Source organism: Acinonyx jubatus, chromosome C2, assembly GCF_027475565.1.
Source record: "Acinonyx jubatus isolate Ajub_Pintada_27869175 chromosome C2, VMU_Ajub_asm_v1.0, whole genome shotgun sequence".
Classification (NCBI taxonomy): domain Eukaryota; kingdom Metazoa; phylum Chordata; class Mammalia; order Carnivora; family Felidae; genus Acinonyx; species Acinonyx jubatus.
Window position 1 is genome coordinate 71,512,869 of NC_069384.1, and position 22,056 is coordinate 71,534,924.

General features: G+C 34.9%; 1 protein-coding gene across 25 annotated transcripts in view; it reads right to left on the bottom strand.

Annotated features, from left to right (window-relative positions):
• Positions 1 to 22,056, bottom strand: part of DLG1 (discs large MAGUK scaffold protein 1) — a 271,862-nt gene that overhangs the window by 49,655 nt on the left and 200,151 nt on the right. For all 25 annotated transcript variants that reach the window (XM_027061130.2, XM_027061129.2, XM_015073778.3 and 22 more), the window contains 2 exons: positions 17,590 to 17,692; positions 1,076 to 1,190 (listed from right to left, as the gene is read on the bottom strand). In XM_027061130.2, coding sequence (XP_026916931.1) covers positions 1,076 to 1,190; positions 17,590 to 17,692 — 218 coding nt within the window. The remainder of the gene's footprint in view (positions 1 to 1,075; positions 1,191 to 17,589; positions 17,693 to 22,056) is intronic.

Here is a 22,056-nt window from a genome sequence, read left to right on the forward strand (position 1 = left end):
TAGACTAAGGATTCCCAGATCATTGGTAGGGCAGGAGGAATGAAAGGGGTAGGAAAAGAACAAGTGAAGAAAGTGAGAACAGTTTCCTTTTGTTATGTATCACAGAATAACATGTGAGACAGTAAGTCATATCATATGTAAACAAGTATAGAATACATGCTTGTTTGCATAGATGTTTTTATACATATGCACAAACACATATGGGATACATGTCTATTTTATGTAAGATACATCATCTCTCATCAGAAGAATAAATAAAACATACTAGGAAATGTTCCTCAGTAAGATCAGAAGAAATGAACAAAATTAATGAAGAATGGTACAGATTACCCGTAGTCATCAACTAAAGTTAAACTAATAGTGCAATAAAGTGCTGAGTAAAGGCTCTGCTAAAAAGAGTATACAGAATACAAATAGGTCATCTGTGTAAGTCTTATTAGCCAATGAAATAAAAAAGAACAGTTTAAATTCAAAAAATACATGTAGAAATTTCCTGAATCTGTGTTCTCTACTGAGGCTACTCACATTTTAAGCTATTATTTACATATGCTCCCTTTGCTATTATGGACATTACTGTAGTAATTAAATGTTAGAGAACAGTTTATTATAAAGAATATAAGTAAGTGTTGGATGATATAACATACCAAGCTACAATACAGTCACTCAGGAAAATAACTTAAAAATTTTTTTCTCCCACATTTATTTTGTCTTTATCATGCCATTATTATTCAAGGGGTTGTACAACTTTAATACAATTATAGTAACATTCCAATTCTTGAAAGACAGACTGTCAAGAAATCAATCCTAAAATAACATTTCTTTGGTTTACAATAGATTTTTTCTTTTTTCTTTTTTTTTATATTTTATTTTTAAGTAATTTCTATACCCAACATGGGATTGAACTCATAATCCTGAGATCAGGAGTCATATGCTCCACCAACTGAGCCAGACAGGTGGCAATATATTCTTTGCAATATATTCTTCTACAGTAAAACTAAGTCATAGTAAAAAATGTGAAGGACTCTGCATGCATGCATAAATAAGGACTGCCATAATTAGAAGTAAAAAAATTTACCTGACATAGAGAGATCGCTTCTGGCTAGTTCGAAGAGAACCTGATCCTGAACTAATGCTACTATTCATCATCTGCTCCCGTAAGTCATGTATTTTGGCTTCAAAACGACTGTATTCTGATGGGGAAAAAAAATAAATTTATACTTTACACTCTAAAAAAATAAGTTACTTGAATATAAAGTATTAAATACATTAGCTGGCTTATAATAATTATATGAGGTTAGAACCTTGAAAGAGTAATCTGTGTAAGATTTTTGGACAAAATGCAAATTTCAAAAAACCAACAATTTTCCAAATGTACCATAAATTAGAACTGGCTGAATTAGAATTTTCTCATATGCTATTTTAAAGTTCATATTACATTTAATCACAATTAAAAGACAACTTTCATGCATCAAATAGTGGTATCAACCTCACATTACTGTCTAACTGTAAATTCTAAAGATTAAAATTCAGAATTTATTCTGATTTTTGTACTTAAAAAAAGAATCCTATAATGATTTATACTAGACACTTTGTTTACTGATTTTTCCCCTTGAGGAAATCAGTTACTTTTATGTGCTTAAACACAGAACTTGTGTACAGTCAATAATATGGCAAAAGTCAACAATACAGGAAAAATATGCCTTAAAAACTGTACATTAAATTTACTTCAACTCATTTTATGATTTGTAAATTCTCAAAATACCAAAATAAGATACAAAACAATTTGAATAAACATTTAAGATCATTTTTATATAAAGCAAGTGTGATTTAGACGAATTATTTTAAACTATATCATATAGTAAAAACTACTAAATCTATTAATAAAACCATAAGCACTTTTTCAAATACACTGCATTACACATTTACACACCTTTATACCTTTTCTCTATAACAAACTATTTTATAGAAATTAGGGTAGATCTCCTCAGATTTTCTTACAAATACAAACGGTCTTAAAGCAAGAACAAATATCTTGCTTGGGAGTTTGTATAGTTTAAGAAGACAGAGGAAGAGCAAACATGATTATTGTGGAGTTATTCTTTTTACCATAGACACCATGTTTGTTTTATGGATACTAAGATTAATTGAAGCAACAGTTCATCAAAAAACTCAAAAACATTTAATAGTTCAAACTAGTAAGTAATAAAGTGTTCTTTTTTTAAATATTTATTTTTGAGAGAGAGAGAAAGAGAGAGCATAAGTGGGGGAGGGGCAGAGAGCTAGGAGGACAGAGGATATGAAGTGGGCTCCGCACTGACAGCACAGAGCCCAATGTGGGGCTTGAACTCACGAACCGTGAGACCATGACCTGAGCCGAGGTCGGATGCTCAACCGACTTAGCCACCCAGGCGCCCCTTTTACTATCCTGTAAAAATATGACAGAGGGGCGCCTGGGTGGCTCAGTCGGTTAAGCGGCCGGCTTTGGCTCAGGTCATGATCTCCCAGTCCGTGGGTTCGAGCCCCACGTCGGGCTCTGTGCTGACAGCTCAGAACCTGGAGCCTGTTTCAGATTCTGTGTCTCCCTCTCTCTGACCCTCCCCCGTTCATGCTCTGTCTCTCTCTGTCTCAAAAATAAATAAACGTTAAAAAAAAATTAAAAAAAAATAACAGAAAATTTAAAATACAAATGTTAGTAGACAGTAATAATGTGTCCAGTACAATTCAACAATTAACAGTTCATGGCATTGAGGCGCCTGGGTGACTCAGTTGGTTAAGTGTCCAACTCTTAATTTTGGCTCAGGTCATGACCCCAGAGCCCTGTGGGACTGAGTCCTGTGTGGGATCCATGCTGGGCATGGAGCCTGCTTAAGATTCTCTCTCTCCCTGTCCCTCTCCCTTTCTCACTCTAAAGAAAAAAAAAAAAAAAAAAAAAGAAAAACCAAAACAATTCATGGCAAACTTTTATTTGCAAAGGCACAGTGAAAATAGAGATAGACTGATGGATGGAGGTACAAATACTGGTTCCTCTTATTGTTAAAAGTTTTATTTATTTAAGTAATTTATACATTCAACGTGAGGCTCAAACTCATGATGCCAAGATCAAGAATCACATGCTCCTTTGAGCCCATCAGGCAGCCCTATACTGGTTCTTCTAATTAAAAATTAAAACCATTAAGTTTGTAATTAATGTCTTCTATCTTCTATCTATATGTGCTTTCTTGCATAAGACGAATCCTAGTTCTCGCGACACTGGGAATAACAGAATTAGAGTATTACACGGGACTTTTTAATTTTTTCCAGTATTACATTTACAACAGCCTTGAAATAACGACACCAACAACTAAGACCACGACATCGTTTTTGAAAACAGTTAACTACTTTCCCTACTTCCTTTTAACCTTAAAGCATGGTCTAGTAGGGATGAATACTTGGAGTAGTTCCTCCTTAGGTGTTAATGTTGCCAACTATCCAGTTGGCTCATTTCTTATACACTTAAGTTCATTTGTTCTTTTTTATTGTCAATTTTGACATTTAGGGGTGGCTTTTAAGAGTTTCATTTTTTTTAATTAGGTAGGTAAAATAGTTTCAAGGTCATATCTGTAAAACAAGGATATTGAAAAAAGAAGTCTAGGTTCTAGTCCTCTCTCCTACCCTAAATTATATTAAACATTTATATATATGGTCATTATATATAAATCACCAATATAAATATAATAAACATTTATATATAAACATTATATATAAACATTTACAGAAAGGCTTATTCCTCCATTTTTAATAAATAGAAGCAGATACACATATATATGTAAATACATTTACATATACTTATTCTAGAGTATTTTAATATATATAATACATAATTATGTACACATTATATATATATATATTCACACACATATATGTATTGCCCACTTTTGTAAATTAATTTTATTTATTTGTTTATTTTTGAGAGAGAGAGAGAGAGAGAGAGAAAAGCAGGGCTCGAGCTCACCTGAGCTGAAGTCAGACACTTAATGACTGATCACCCAGGCGCCCAATTTATTTTATTTATCTTTTAAAAAGATACAGCAACAACACTGTATAGTAGCATGGACAGATGTCCCTCATTCTTTTTTAATAGCTATATAGTTCTTTTGCTTTTAACCTTCATCTCTTTGTTACAACAAAATACTGGAAAGAGTTACATTCTGCCTTATCAGCAAATCTGAAAATTGTTTTCTTTGAACTAAGGTAACGTTTGATATGACTGAAGTTATTTGATCTCCGTTCTATTCATACTATACCTTATTTATATGTAGGCAAGGCTTCTGTGCAAATAGTTGTGTCAGGGTATATTTTCCAAAGATACATGCCTGTATCCCACATGTTCTTGTACTGTGACCTTGCCATTCCCCCATTAATTGGGCAGACTCTAATCACTCTCTCCTTGAATTTGGGCTGGTCTTATAACTCACAAGCACGCAAATATGGTAGAAATGATTCTATGTGACTTTCGAAGTTAAATTAGAAGAGGCCACAAAACTTTTCCCTGTTTCTTTAGGGATGCTTGTCTGGGGGAAGTCAGATACCATGTAAGAAGTCTGACAACCCTCAAAGAACCATGCTGCAGAGGTCATGTGATGGTGTTCTGAGCCCTAACTTCCAGCCAGTATCACCAAGGCACAAGACAAGGGGAGTAAAGCTATTGTGGACCTTCACCGACCAGCTGAATCCCATTAAGTGACCTTAGTCTATGCTACAAAGACCATCCAGACAAAATCCTGCCTGAATTCCTAATCTACAGAATCCATAAAATGGTTATTGTTTCAATCTACTAAGCTTTGGAGTAGTTATGAAGCAACAGTAACGGGAACACACTTCCTCTGTGCAGTCTATTTTATTTGGTCATACACACCCACACACTAAGGACAAGCCTTCCTAAATTTAAAAATACATATGAAATTCCTAAAACAAAGAATAAGTTTTATATACTTTCAAAAATAAATATATAAATATAAAATTAGTACAGTTTATGCTTTTGTTCTAATGATAACCTTTTGTTTGGCTTTTGCCCCCTCCACCATGAGCAATCACTTCAGAGCCAAACTGAAATATTATCCTTTTATGTCCAGTTAAAAACTTTAAAGCAATCACAAAGCTTATTCTATTTTCATAGCATCTTCAAACTCCCCATTTTCTAATAATTATACTTTATCCAAATTGTCAGAGCATACAGTCTTTTCATATTATACACTCTCCCCTTACAACTATCTTAACTAATTGCAATTAATTGCTAGCATCAGTCTTTATGTCAGTATCTCTCCCATCATTTTGAGTGTCTGAACTTTGTTCTCTCTTCTCAGAGTGTTTACATGAACAATATCATCAGAATACCAATCTGTTGTTGATACATTTGACTGCAGCCTTTATATGTAAGTCTATTTGATTCAGTTTCTTTCCTTGATTCTTTGAAAATGTTGACTCCACTGTCTCCTTTAAACCATTGCTAATGAAGTTCTAATGACTACCTCATTTTCTTTCATTTAAAGAGCAATGTTTTTCCTTTGGCCTGAAATTCAAGTGAATTTTTCTTTTTCTTTTCTAATTTTTTTTTAATCAAAAAAACTTTTTTTAATCTTTGTTTATTTTTGAGAGAGAGAGGAAGAGAGTACAAGTAGGGGAGGAACAGAGACAGAAGGAGACACAGAATCCGAAGCAGGCTCCAGGCTCTGAGCTGTCAGCACAGAGCCCAATGCGGGGCTTGAATTCATGAACCTTGAGATCATGACCTGAGCTGAAGTCGGATGCTTAACTGACTGAGCCACCCAGGCACCCCTAAGTTAATTTATTTTGAGAGAGAAAGAGGGAGTGTGTGTGCAAGAGCAGGGAAGGGGTGGAGAGGGAGAGAATCCCATGCAGGTTTCTCTGTCAGCAGGGAGTCCAAAGCAGGGTTCAAATCCACAAACCATGGGATCATGACCTGAGCCAAAATCAAGAGTCAGGCATTTAACTGACTGAGCCACCCAGGTGCCCCTTTTTCTTTTATTTTTTGAGGTTTTTGTTATCATTTACTTATGAAGTTAAAAATGAGTGATAGAGGGGCACCTGGGTGGCTCTGTTGGTTAAGCATCCAACTTCAGCTCAGGTCATGATCTCACAACTCACGAGTTCAATCCCCATAACGGGCTTACTTTTATCAGTGCAGAGGTGGCTTTGGATCCTCTGTCCCCCTGTCATGATCTCTTAAAAATAAACAAACATTAAAAAAAAAATGAGTGATAGTTAAAACTGCCATACAACTTTTTGGTTTGTTCTCAATTTGTTTTCAGTTTCAATGTCTTTCTGAATAGATGGAACAGGCCAGACCAGTCCTGGGAGTGGGGGGTGGGAGAGGTCACAGGGGAATGGAGCCAGGCAAGGGAGAGCAGAGAGGCTGAGGGGCTTGCTGGGGGTGGGGAGGGTGTGTCTGTGTGTATTTTTCTTTTAATCTTAATAATTTTAAGTCCAATAATTTTGTGAGAATATTTCTCAGTGCTAGTTATAATCTTAGGTAAACAGAATGTCTTTTTGATATATATTTTGAGTTTTTTAATTTTAGAAAAGTTTTGTTTATGTATTTTTAATATGTTCTATATGCATTGTTTTGTTTTTTTCCTATGAGACTCCCACATGTATGCTGAATATTCTTTGTCTACTTTATCTGTCATTCTCAAATCCTTTTTTATTCTTTTTCTTTTTTTATTAACATATTTTCCAAAGATTGAAGCAATCCCCAACTGTTTTTCCTGAACCATTTGAGAGTAACTTGCTACCTTGATGTCGCACCACCGTTGAATATTTCCTATAAATAAATAAGTAAATAAACTACAAATATATAAATACACACACACACACACACATATATATATTTATTCTAGAGAAAGTGTGAGGGAGGAGAGGGGCAGAGAGAGAGCAGAATCTTAAGCAGGCTCCATGCTCAACGTGGGGCATTGTGTGTCCTACGTGGGGCTCAATCCCATGACCCTGGGATCATGACCTGAGTCGAAATCAAGAGTCAGACACTTAACTGACTGAGCCACCCAGGTACCCCTAAATATATTTTCTTATACAACAACAAAACCATCAGAATCAAAGTAAAATTAATACATTACTACCATCGAATGCTCACACCCTACTTGAGTTTCCCCAGTAATGCCCTTTATAGCAAAGGGATCAAAGATCTAGACTGAAATCATGAGTTGTCATATCTTTTTAGTATCTTTCAGTCACAACAGTCTCTCAGTTTTCTTCCCTCGACTTTGTAGTCTTGATACTATTGAACATTACAGGTCAATTATTTTATAGAACATCTCTCAATTTAGGTTTGTCTGATGTTTCCACATGATTAGGTTCCAGTTATGTAAATCTGGCAGGAATATCATGGAAAAGATGTTACGTTCTTTTTTTTTTTTTTTTTTAAATATTTATTGTGAGAGAAAGAGGGTGCATGACAGAGTGTCCGGTGGGGGGAGGGGCAGAGAGAGATTCCCAAGTAGGTTTCATGCTTTCAGTGCAGAGCCTGACTCGTGATTTCCTAATTTATTCAGTGCAGTATAAGCTGGTATTATCATCATCAATTTGATGCTCAAATTGTTCTCAATTTAGCCAGTGGGAACCCTTTCAAACTGGATTTTCTGTCCTTTTGACACGTTTCCTTCATCTAGCACAGAATATTACAGAAAAATCTAGTACTTTCCCTTCCCCACACCTGGAAACAGCCATTAATCCAAACAGCCTTGGTAATTTTGGTGGGGAAGAGTATTTAGAGGCCAAGATCTAAGTGGTTAGGTGTGCTCACTGCTATTGGGCCCAGGCTCTCTCAGTGGATACAGCTAGAGAATTGTATATAAATTTAATATCCATATGTAAAACAGATACACGTTTATAACCATGTTTATATAAATTAAAAACCTTAGGTTTAGACCAATTTCTCCAATTCTAACCTAATATTATAGGGTTTACATTTTAGTTTTCTCCCTTTCCATATTTATTACTTTCTACTCTAAAAATGAAAATTACAGGTAACATTAACCTTAGCATGTATGTATCCATTTGGTCAATCTCTCTGTATGTAAGGAGTCCTCTGTCTCTACTACCACCTACTTCCTTGACTCACCAGTACCAGGTGTTACCCTCCTTATTCTGCTCAGACTCTGATTCCTCACACCAGGACACTCCCTTATGTGGAAGCCCTCTCTTCATAATTAAGTCCTAATGGGTCACCATAACTGTCTCCAACCTCCCTAGCCCTGCAATACAGATAACCACCTTAGGACTAAGTTGATCAGGATATGGAAGGTAAAGAGCTCTTATTTTTGGTTTTTGAAAAAGTCCTCTTTTTTACATACTTGCTTTAAGGAAATACCGTGCTCCTTTGTTAAACTTAACTTTTGAAAAAAATTTTTTCTTTATTTATAATAATTTTCTAAGTTCTATCAATTCATTTATGTTCTTATATTCCATATTTTTTCTTTAACTTGTTTTGAAATATGAAGGCACACTTTTCATTTATTTCATAGGCATGTTTTTCTGGCATACTTTCATTGTGGAGATGTTATTCTTATCCTTATTTTCATTTTCCAAATAGATTTCTATTGGATTCCACAGTGATCCTTTTCTGTTGTTCATTAAACATTTTTTTAATGCTTATTTTTTGAGAGAGATAGAGAGAGAAAATGAGCAGGAGAGGGGCAGACAGAGAGGGAGACACAGAATCTGAAGCAGGCTCCAGGCTCCAAGCTGTCAGCACAGAGCCTGACACAGGGCTTGAATTCACAGACTGTGAGATCATGACCTGAACCAAAGATGGATGCTTAACTGACTGAGCCACCCAGGTGCCCCTGTTCACTTTTATGTGAAATTAGTTTCCCTGAACTTCAGATAAGACTATTGGGTCAGGATAGCTTTTCTATCTTCACAGCTCTGGAGCTCCCTCTTTTGTTGTTTCTGTCAAGTGTTCAAAGACATGATCTACACTGTGAGATCTCCTGGTGGTTTACTTTCTCCCTACTTGTCTGGACCTTCTACTTCCTTTGGCCCTATTATCCTATCCTACTCAATTTGGATTTTATTCTCAGTAGTTTTCCTTTGCTCTGTGGCTTTGAACTAAAATGGAGCTAACACTGGTTAGTTGTGTCAGAGGGCACAGACTGTTCCATCTCCTTCATACCTTACTGCAGATCCCCTGCGCTTAACATGCAGATTGTGCAAAAACCCTTACAGTTGCAGGTGCTGTTCTTATATTGGCCACTGTATTTTCTAGTTAGTATTCATTAGCTCTTGGGCTTCTTGTGCGGCTTCCCCTTGTACAGATGTTGGTATTACAGGGTCTCATAGTTCTTGAGAACTTGTTTATACTTGCTTGTATTTTGGGGTTCATGGGATACCTTTTCATCTAGTTTTGTTAAAGGTCTAGTTTTGTTAAATTTTGGTTTCGCTATCATAATTTTTTTTCTGGTAAGAGGGGATTGTTCTGGGCAATTTCACTTTAAATCTGCTATCTTATTTTTAATTTTCTATTTGTCCCACTACTCTATCAATATATTATTTTAGCGGTTGTCCTAGAAAATTATTAGGAAGTTTTGAGTTTTTGATATTTATTACTCTTGTTTTTAATATTTTAATCTTTTAAATATATCTTACCTGTACATTTATTCATTTATTTATTTTAAACACTTTATTTTTTAAAATCTCTACACCTAACATGGGGCTCAAACTTACAACCCTGAGATCAAGAGTCCCATGTTCCACTGACTGAGCCAGCCAGGAGTCCCATAATTTTATGTTTAATAATGGCTGTGCTTAACAACTACTTTGCAAAATTCCTGAAAATTCAACAATTGGCTCTTGTAAGTCATTACATCACAGCTCTTATACAAAAGTAATGTCTGTGCTTCTTCAGCTGAGTTCCTAGTTTTCATTCACTTTTTGATAATTCTTTACTGCCTTAACAGCTCTATGATGCCTTTAATAAAATATTCATTATATTTCATGTAGCATTATTAGTTGTCTTCAGTGATTTTGCCAGCCAAATCAATGGAAGTCCTAGTGATTTAAAATGTTATACATTTAGAAATTTAAAAAAATTCGGTAAAAAGAACACATTATTTTTTATAGTAAAGAAGAATACTCTTTCCCAAGAGGTAACTAAGTTACTATAAAGCAGTTAAAGTCTCAGATAGTCAACATTTAAGATACTGGAGAACTAAGTCAATTATTGTTAATTTCTTAAATTTGTGCCTCATTTACTATGTTTACTCTATTCAGATTTTCATATTTATGGTCTTTACTTACTATTAACAAACAATTCCTCCTAACCATCTGTCAGTTCAGAACATACTTCAATACTTTGTTTACTTTGCCTTTAAACCTTCCATTTCATTTACCTAGCTAAGATTCCTCTTTTTCCTGTCTGTTCCAATCAACTCATATTTTTAGATCTATCAATTTTCACTATATACCCATCCTATATATATTTTCTTAGACTTTATTTTGAGGGGAGAGTTTAATTTCTTTTTCAGTTAAGTCATTTACATCCCTCTCCTAGAAATCACATCACAACTCATTCCAGGAAAGGCACCACTGGGAGAGAGCTGAAATGTTATACAGAAAGTTTTCTCCATTCAGCATTTCAGAAATTCCAAACTTGTCATGAAATATATTTAGGGAGTCTCTGAACTGCTGGCCATAAGTCAAATAATATGTGTGTTCTTGTAAGAGGAGAGAACATGTTTAATAGCTGATTTTCTGCATTTTATTCCCCTTTTCAACTTCTAATCCTTGTTTTGGCCTCACTAGAATTGAAAAGATGGAAGGAAGGAGGGGAAGAGACTGGGGATAAACTGTACCTCCCCCAATCTCTCTGAAACCTACAATCCTAACTATGAAGAATAAAATTCATTTATACTCTAATGAAATATGTTAATTAAATGTAGAACTTAACATCTGAGAGCAATAAATCTTAGAGAACAGATATGACTGGTTTAGAGAAGAAAAAGGAAAATGTTCTGAGTAAGAAGGCAGGTTGGTTAAGTAGTAAGAAAGGGGAGAAAGATGTAGGAAGGAAAGAGACTAAAACAAATCTTAATTAGTAACCTACTGCAGAAAGTCACTATGAGAGATGACAAATGCTTGTCTGCAAAGAAATGCCACTAGTCCAGTACAATCTCTCCATTTAGTCTCTACCTCTCTTCTCCTTGGTTGTTACAAGAAATAAAAAAAATAAAATGAGGAGACTGGGGTTAAACTCCACCTCTGCAACTGGGATTTAAATTAAAGCTCTGGAACTCAGACAAGTTCGGTGGCTCTGACCAAATGTTTCAACTTTTCTAGATTTCAGTTTAGTCACTTAAAATTTAGGAATAAGAGGGGCGCCTGGGTGGCTCAGTCGGTTGAGCGTCTGGCTTCGGCTCAGGTTGTGATCTCCCCGTCTGTGAGTTCGAGCCCCACATCGGGCTCTGTGCTGACAGCTCAGAGCCTGGAGCCTGCTTTGGATTCTGTGTCTCCCTCTCTCTCTGCTCCTCCCTACTTGCACTCTGTCTCTCCCTCTCTCAAAAATAAGTAATAAACAAACAAACAAAAAAAAAAAACAACTTCGGAATAAGAATACAAACTTCAAGGAATTTTTTTTCTTGTGTAAAGAAAAAAATCACAAATTTAAGACAAACAATGGAAAAGAGAAAGTAAGTTTAATCTAGGTTTAATTCTTTTTCTTTTATTTCCATTCCTTTATAGTACAGCAGTTTGCAATATAATCAGTATTTTTTGAACCAAAAATATAAATTTAAGGTCTGAAAGTTGATAAAGTGTGCTTGAGGAACAATGAGATAAAATTATTGAGATCAGGGCTTTTCAGGATGTGGAGACCCACTTGGAACCTCAGATTATTTTAAACTGAAGACACTGCAGATTCAACATTCAACAAATGCGGCGGGGGGGGGGGGGGGGGGGGGGGGGACACGGACCTTCTCAGAGCTTCCCTTATCTGACCAAAAGCAGCAACTTCAGGAAATAAGGCTATCATAAATCCCCTCTCCTGGGGAGTATTATGGCTTTGAGATGGAAAGACTATTCATATGTATATAGCAAACATTATCACAAACTTTTTCCTAAAAGCCCATTGGCCTTTCCTGAAGAACCCTATTTATTTTTTCCATAGAAAGTTTTTCTCTCCACCTTTTTTCCCATAGGAAGTTAGGTATATAAGTTATTAATGAGTCCTACTTCTTTTGTTGGCTCCTCATATGCATATAATATAAACCCTTTTCTCTTGTGAGTCTATCTTTTACTAGTTTAAGTTACAGGCCCCAGCCACTGAAAGGTTAGCAAGTTTTTCCTCTTCTAAAAAGGGAGCTAGAAGAAATCTTAACCACTTAATAGCTGTATAATTGGCAAACTACTTAAATTTTCTGTGCCTTTCTTTACTCACCTGTAATGTCAAATGGAGATAACAGTGCCTACTTTATAGGGTTTTATGGGAATAAAAGAAGTTAATGTAACATGGTTAGTACCATAACCAGCACACAATTTTTTCTATTATATTCTATTACCCAACCTATAGGAAGTTCTTGAACTATATGGATGAGAAACTATTAAAATTTTGTAATTTCTGAATACAAAGTCAAAAACTAGCATCCAGTGCCCAAGTTTGATTAGAGCTATAGATCCTGAAAGATAAAAACTTACTCCTACCAAAAGCTTACCTCTTTGCTCTTTGTCTGTTTGTATGTATATATGTACGTCAGATTATCAATGAAGCAGAGAATCCCAAAAGATTCATCATTAATAAAGGAAGATACTAACTGCAGAAAGATGACTGATTATCAGTGTCAGGTGATTCCTTCTATACTTCTTAAAATGGCCAGTTCATTGAGAAACAAAATCTGAGCTTTCAACTTATGTCCTTGGCCCTCAAAGCAGTTACACACTGATGATGTGGAATATGTTTTTTTTTTTTTAAAGTGCTGTATAACAAAAATACATTTGTTAAAAAAATAATTAAAGCAAAACATATTGCCTTATAAACAAGGTAGGTAGCAATACAGCAATGAGGTCAGGTGTTTTCAAAATACCCAAAACATGATTTTAGATTTTAAGTCTCCTATTTTTGGTCTTCTGGTTTTTTGGGTTTTTTTTTTTTTTTTTTTTTTTGCCCTCTTCTTTCTTTCTTTCCTTCTTTTTTTTAACCTACCATGTCATTTCTTCTCTCTGCCCATCTAAATCCTATCCATTGTTTAGGTTGCCAGTTAAGCCCCAATCCTACTCAATGGTATCTTTTCTCATGCCAGGCAACGTACTTCCTTTTGAATTCCTGAGGCAAAGTCTGTCTTCTGTGTTTTTTGGTACTTACCTTGTTTTTATTAGGCAACGGTAACATAGCCATGGTAAAAGACATCAACATTGCCAGACTGGGCACTCTTTAAAATATTCCCAGTGAAAAGTATCTAGATTTTGAAGGTAATAGGATCTGGGACTGAATTCTAGCTATTAGTAGCTTTGTTATCTGAGCCTATTTCATCATCTGTATGTAGGAATATAGCTACATATTTCATAAGGCTCTAGAGAAAGGTTTAAATAAATAATAAACACACAGGCACCTAAATAAACATATAAACTGTGTTCAGTGTTATAAAGAAAAAAACTATCACAGTGCTAGGAGATATGCAATCATGAGAAAGAGCTAGCCACACAAAGAGTAAAGAAAAAGAATAAGCAAGAACAGAATGAGCAGAGAATTAGGATAGTATATGATGCAACAAAGGGTCTGAAAGAAGGCTGGTATGGTTAGAATCTAAGGAGCAAAGGAAGGAGTAGAGGGCATACAGTGATCACATATGTTGTGCTGTGCTCAATCACACAGGGCCTTCCTTACAGGTCCTATCAAAGGGTTTAGATTTTATTCAGAGTTTAATGAAAAATGTTTTAAATGGGAAAGGACACAATGCAATCTTTGTATTTAAAAAGATAATTTTGCTTGATGAACAGAGGACAGATTGGAGAAAATCAAGCAAGAAGTAAGTATTCTTGTTAGAGGCTATTAGAATAGTTTAGGTAAGAGATGATGGTGGCTTTGGTTAGGGAAGTGACTGTGATACAGAGATTGAGAAAGGGGAGGGTGGTCAAGAATGACTCAGGCTTCTGGCTTAAGAATCAATGGAGGTGTCATTTACTTCAACAGTAAAATAATTGTTTCAGACATGCTCAGATGCAAACACTATGGAGAAATACAGCTTGTGATATCAAATAGGGTCTATAATATGTTTGGTGCTCAGGAACATTTGGAAAAAAATACATATATAAGAGTAATCTGGAAACAGAGAAGATAGCTACTAAATAATAGCTATTTGAACAATCAAAGTAGAATGCAAATTCTCCTTGATAAAAAGATGGTTCCATCAAGAGAACAGTTTAAAATTTGAATACAACTAAAGAAAAGGTATTAATCAGAAAGGTTCATATAGAAATACAGAAATCACAAAAAAGAACAAGAAAGAAGAGAAACACAGTATAAGCCCAGAAAAGATAATCTCAAAGGGCAATTTGAGACCCATTCAATAACTATTCTAGGAAAATGGCAGCCCACCTTTCCCACCTTGCCATCAGTGGCAAGTATATCTAGTGCACAGAGCTGTACATTACACTTAGTTAAAAGCAGCCAAATACAAAAATGGTAGACTTAACTATCCTTGTTCTGGTCTATGCTTACCAAGTATTACAGCAGTTCTTCCTTCTATCAATTTTTAACTCCTCATTAAATATAACTCAATATTTTTACCTGGGTCTCAGAAGATTCTTGATAAACATTAACTAGAATATGTCTGAATTTTTAAGCATTCAATTTTCTATCTTGTTGTATCCTTTTAATAGAAATATTCACTTCTTTTTAATTCAGTAAAGTTTTCTTGAATGTGTAATTTCAAACATTTATTCTCTTCTTTAAAAACCTTTTTTTTAAATTAAAATTTTTTTTTAATGTTTTATTATTTGTTTTTGAGAGAGAGAGAAAGACAGAGTGTGAGCAGGGTAGGGGCAAAGAGAGAGGGAGACACAGAATCCAAAGCAGCTCCCAGGCTCTGAGCTGTCAGCACAGACCCTGACACGGGGCCCGAACTCACAAGCTGCGAGATCATGACCTGAGCTGAAGTTGGACACCCAACCGACTGAGCCACCCAGGTGCCCCTAAAAAAATTTTCAAAGAAAGTCTAATTTGTATATGTTAGGTATATATACTTGCCTGTCTTCCATTGCTAATATTTTCTCTCTAATCTCTTAAAATTCTGTTTCATTTTATTTATTTTTCCTATTATATTTTCTATGTCTTCTATTGAATTTTCTGCACTGTCTGTGTCTTTGGGTTCAATTTAGAAACTGTTTGCTTTCTTCTTCTTTCCTGGGTTCTGCTATCTCAAAATCAATCTCTTTGGGTTGTGAAGCCATTTTCCCTTACAGTTCTTACACCTGTATTTAGTGGTCTTTCAAAGAAATGGATGCATGGATTGTTAAAAACATTAATATCAAGTTTTCAGCTGATTTATGCCAATGTTGTATGTGTGTGTGTGAGAGAGAGAGAGAGAGAGAGAGAGAGAAACTTTTATCTGTTGCTAAGTTTGCTGTTTGTTTCCATCTCTTCTTATCAATATCTTTGTATGAATGCCAGGCCATACTTTTTTCCTACTTATTACAGAATGAATTGGAATTTGCTGGACAAGCTATTTGGCTGAACCAGAAAGCTTGGGAGTGCAGGGGGGATGGAAGCACAGGTTACCTTCATGGCCTTTAAAACCAAAAGACTGTCACATTATCTGAGGCTATCAAGACAGATTCCTTTATCCAAATACTACTTCCCTAAACTAAACCACATCAAGGATGACTTCTATTTTTTAGCATGTTCCCTGAATTCCCATGAGGCTTGTCAAAAATAAAAGATGATGTTTTTATACCACAAAAAGAAGCCCTCACCAACTTTCGGTCATATTCTAAGTTCTGCCACCACTGAGAATTCTCAACGTTCCATGTTTTTACTCTTCTCTTCTGTGCAGATCTGAAGCTGAGTAAGCAAGGCTTTGACTATGTTATGTTGTCTAGGTCTTGTATCAGTCATCTTAGTTTTGCTTAATGTGAGGTGGAGTTGTGTGGGTGTAAGTGTGTGTATGTTTTATTTTCCTTGTTGGCTTTTGGGCGTTTTCTTGGGAGGTCAGATATTGACTTATCTTTAATCATACCTAAATAGTCTATATTCCTTAGGAACATATAAGTGAGAGACTTTCTATAATACTAAGAAACCAGTATCTTAGTAAATACTGATAACTTGGCCTATATAGGTATATATAGTATACCTACAGGGCAAGAATGTGCTGGTCAGAAGATAAAAGCATGCATAATCCCACTGGTGGTTTTGTTTCTCACTGAATTAATAAATTGGCATTCGGGGCACCTGAGTGGCTAAGTTAGTTGAGCATCAGACTCTTGATATCAGCTCAGGTCATGATCTCACAGTTTGTGAAATCAGGCCCTGAATTGGGCTCTGCACTGACAGTGTGGAGGCTGCTTAGGATTCCCTCTCTCCTTCTCTTTTGATCCTTCCCCCATTTGCAAGCATTCTCTCTCTCTCAATAAATAAATAAACATTAAAACACTGGCATTCTGACTTCATATATTAGTCTGTTTGGTTAATGTGAATTTATTTGGAGTTTATCCATTATGTAAATGAATTTACCTCTGTTCATTTACTGGACCTAAAATGCCAAGATTTACAACTGGACGTACTATGAAATAGCAAGGAAAGCTCTACATGCTACTTTGACCAAGTAAAAAAATAAAATAAAATAAATAAATTAGGTTTTGTTACAAAAATAAATTCCATCATTGTTTCCTTCTTTACCTTGTTGTTTATGAACATTAACCAGTATGCTATATATCCTTCAGGGTACTTAAGCTTTTTAAATTCCACTGAGGTTTTACTGGAGAAGTGGTTATGCTGATGTACACTAGAGTCTTACACGTTTAAATATGGCATGACCTCAAATTTTCCATTACCACCTTCTTCCCCTAGGAACTCAGTCAGGTCATGTCCATGATATTTCAGTGTCTAGAAACACATTACATTTCAAACTTGTGTTTTTTCCATTTATTTTAAACACCAATAAAAAGGCTATTAAAAATGTATCTTAAATCTTGATATTAACAAATATAATTTCAAAAGTCAGAAAAAATTGGGATGACCAATTTTCTTTGGCAATGCTACTATCATTGCATATAGTTTTTACGATCCTTTGGGATCCCTGAGTTAGTAAAGGTATGTATTTGGTTTGAGGACAGATTAAAAAAAATAATAAACACATGGCAATTAATCCAAATAATGATGAAATACTCAAAGGAATTGGAAGATAAAACTACTACATCCTATTGAAAACACTTTGACCTGGATAGTAAATTTGGTTCAGACTAAACAAACGCTAGATTAATAAAAGAGACCAAAACATAAAAAAGTTAAGCTTGGAAAGTTAAACAGTAAGAGGAAGAATTCTAAAAACTGAAATAAACAATAAACACAGACAGCAAGAATTTTACTACCTTCAGGCCGATATTGTGCAACAATCGTGACAGCTTGGCCAGCATTTTTCAAAGCGGCTGCTGCCTGCTCATGGCTGGCAGTTCTGAGGTCAACACTGTTTACCTGTAAATCAAATTGAATTTTAAATTTGAAAGAAATTATGCATACTGATTAGAAACCACAATAGCCTGTTCTTTGAGTAGGCACAGTTAAAAATAATTTGCAATTACTTTATCATTAAAGTATTTTCTTGTTCCGAGTTACTAAAATACATCATATATTTCAACAGAATGTTACTATCAATGAAAACAATTTTACTCACTAAAAATACTCTGCTTAACGTCAAGTGAGCAAAACCAAAATTTTCCCCAAGTTTTCTGGGAAGTTGTTCACCAATCCTTTGGGAAACATACCTTAATTTGATAACCTGAAATATCAACAAGTGTCATTATTTTGTATAGTTCATTTCACTAGTAACTCAAGCAATGAGAGGGACGTTCATTTTGTATATAGCATCTTTTCAACTCCTGCCATATTTTTACTCCTATTACTCATTTCAGTTCCAATTTTCTTCCTTCCTTCCCCAAACTAAGCCTCTGTTCTTTTGGAGTAACAGAAAGGCAATTGTTTAAAAGTGTTAAAATTGCTCAGATTTCAAGGGCTGACATTTAAAGAGAGAAAACGTTATCAAATGAACAAGGCATTTGTTTGAACAATGTTTTGTACGCAGGGCCCTTCCCTGGCCAAAATAATTACTGAGGTGATCAATTCCACTCCAGAATAAGCAACTTAATTCTTATTTCTGAAAGGCTGCTGATACCTAGTATATGCTGCAAGCACACTATCTTAAGAGCCTATACCTTTCCCACTATTAGCAAAAATTAAATGGACATGCAGGGAAGCATTATATTTAAATGACAATAGCTTTAAATACTTAAGTTGTCTCCCCACCCCGCCAAGAACCAGCAATAAATAGACTATAGTAATGCTTGAAACCTTGATCAAATATTTCTGGAAAGGAAGAAGAACTGTCATGCAATTTTTATATGAAAGCCTGTTTTGCTGACATCAAATCTCAAACCTGTTAAAGCTCACATACCAATTTTGGAAAAAATGACTATAAGCCCAGAAATTCTTAGGATTATAAAATTTATATAAAAAAACATTTTAACCATGTAAAGACCTGATATTTGATATTATGTATAAAGGATGTCATTATGCAGCTAAGTTAAAACAAACACATATATTTTTATTTTTTATTTTGAGAGAGAGAGAGGGAGTGAGTGAGCATTTGAGTGGGGGAGAGGGGCAGAGGGAGAATCTTAATCAGGTTCCATGCTCAGTACAGAGCCTGACACAGGGTTCGATCCCACGACCCTGGGATCATGACCCAAGCTGAAATCAAGAGTTGGACAGACAACCAACTGAGCTACCCACTTTTTTTTTAAGTTGTAATTTAAATTCCACTTAGCATACAGTGTAATATTAGTTTTAGTTGTACAATTTAGTGATTCAACACTTACATACAACACCTGGTGCTCATTACAAGGGCACTCCTTAATCCCCATCACCTATTTAATCCATTCCCCCCAGCCACCTCCCCTCTTGGTAACCAGAGAGTTCTCCATAGTTACTGTTTCATGGTTTGCCTCTCTCTTTCCCTTAGGTCATTTGTTTTGTTTCTTAAATTCCACAAATGAGACAAATGATATTTTTCTTTCTCAGACTTATTTCATTTAGCATAATACTCTCCAGCTCCATATAGAGCTGTGTTGTTGCAATGGCAAGATTTCATTCTTTTTTTATGGCTGAGTAATATTCTCCTGTGTGTGTGTGTGTGTGTGTGTGTGTGTGTGTGTGTGTATACACACTACATCTTCTTTATCCATTCATCAGTTGATGGACATTTGGACTGTTTCCATATTTGGCTACTGTAGATAATGCCGCTATAAACACTGGGATGCATATATTCCTTTGAATTAGTATTTTTGTATTCTTTGGGAAAATACCTAGTAGTTCTTGAATGAAAATCAAGATCCAAAAAAATCTGAATCTAAAAAAATGTAACATAATGTGATTTTATTAGAGATTATCTCTAGCTAAAGACTATTAAAAAGTCTACAATATATAAGTAGTTCTGTTTTTAAAAAAATGTTTTTTTGAGAGAGAGAGAGCACGAACAGGGGAGTGGCAGAGAGAGAGGGACCAAGCAGTCTCCACACTGTCAGCTCAGAGCCTGATGTGGGGCTTGATCTCATGAACAGTGAGATCACGACATGAGCCGAAATCAAGAGTCTGGCACTTAACTGACTGAGCCAATCAGGCACCCCTAAATAGACCTAGTCTGAGCATAAAGTATAACTAATTCCTAATTCCCTAAAGAATAAACTAGGGAAGAAATTTAAAGGAAGAGAAATTTTCATAGATAGTTGTAGAAAAGGTAATTCTTAATGAATTATTCCTGAGCAGCAAATTTTTCTGTTACAGAAGAGATCTGAAGACAACTTTTACAGATTCAAAAGAGAATAATTTGTTAACAAGACTACAAATTAAAAACTTTCCAAAATCTACTGAACATTTTAACAGAAAATACAGTATCAAGGATATTTTAAAAGAAATCCTTGCACTGAGAGACATATTTATGTAAATAGCCTTAAGTCACTTATTTATACATATAATTTACATAAAATTCACACTTTCAACGTGTACAATTGAGTGGCTCTCAGAACATTCAAAAGGATGTGCAATTATCACCATGATCTAATTCCAAACATTTTCATTACCTCAAAAAGAAACCCACTACCCATTATAAGCCATTCTCCTCTTCCCTCAGCTCCTGGCAACTACTAACCTACTTTCTGACTCCATGGATATGTCTGTTTTCTACATTTTAAATAAATGGGATACTGATACTATGATATGTAGCCATTGTGTCAGCTTCTTTCACTTAGCATGTTTTCATGGTTCATCCTTGTAGCATGTATCAGTGCTCCATTACTTATTATGGCTGAATAATACTCTATTGTATTATTCTACATTCTACATTTTATTTACATTGTTAATTTTATTCCTCAGTATTTTACTCTTTTAAATATTGTCATGTGTGAAATTGTTTTCTTACTTCCACTTTCAGGTTGTTTAATGCTGGTACACAGAAACATAGCTGTCTCTTGTATGGTGATTTGCTCTCCTGCAAAATTGCTGAACTTGTTTATTAGTTCTAGTAGCTTTTTTGTTGTGGCTGGATTTTCTGTCTATATATAAGAGATCATGGCATCTGCAAATAGAGATAGCTTTCCTTTAAATCTGGAAGCCTCTTTTTTTTTTTTCCTTGTAACTGCCATGTCTAGAAACTCCAGTACAGCACTGAAAATGAGCAGCAGAAGCGGACACGCTTGTCTTGTGATCTTAGAGGGAAAGCTTTCATTTTTTAGCATTTAGTATGATGTAAGCTATTGGTTCTTCATAGAGACCCTTTAGCAGGTTGAGAAAGTTCTATTCTCAATTTGTTTAGTGTTTTTATGATGTAAAGGTGTTGGTTTTTGAGAAGTGTTTTCTGTGACTATTGAGATGACTGTATCATTTATGTCCTTTATTAATATAGTGTCTTAGTTTGATTGGTTTTCTTATGTTGAACCAACTATTCATTCCTTAATCCCATAAATTACACTTGATTATGGTGTAAAGTTCCCTTTTTATGCTGGTGTATAATCTTTTTTTATCCTGCTGGATCCAGTTTGCAATTCTGTTAAGGATTTTTTCACCTATATACATAAGGAATATTGGTTTCTTGTTTTTTCTTCCTATGATGTCTTTGTTGGTTTGATAAAAGAACAATGCATGGCTTCATAGAATGAGTTGGGAAGTGCTCTTCATGCCTATTCCTTTTTTGGGAAGTTTGTGAATGACTGGTGTTAATTCTTCTTTAAATGTTTGGTAGACCATACCAGTGAAAACCATCTGGTCCTGGGCTTTTACCTTTGTGAAACATTTTGATTATCAATTCAGTCTTCTTAATTGTTACAGGTCTATCCAGATTTTCTATTTCTTTTTGAGTCAGTTTCAATAGTTTATGTCTTTCTAGAAATTATCAACACTTACATACATTATAAAATATACTTTGTCTTCACTAACAATTTTTATCTTTTCTTTGTCTGATATTAGTATAGCCACTCTTCAGTGTTTCTTGGTTACTGCTTGCATAGTGTATCTTTTCCAACTTTTTAGTTTTAATCTTTGTTAAAAATAAACCACTGTCTTTGAATCTAAAGTGTGTCTGTTACAGCATATAGTTGGATCCCGTTGTTTAATCTACCCTGTCAATATCTTTTAACTGGAGTGTTTAATTCATTTACATTTAATGTAGTTGAAAAAGATTTGTCATCTATTTTGCTGTATTCTTCATGCCTGATATATTTTTTGTTCCTCTATTCCTCCATTTCTACCTTCTTTTGTTAAACAGATACTTTCTATTGTACCATTTTAAT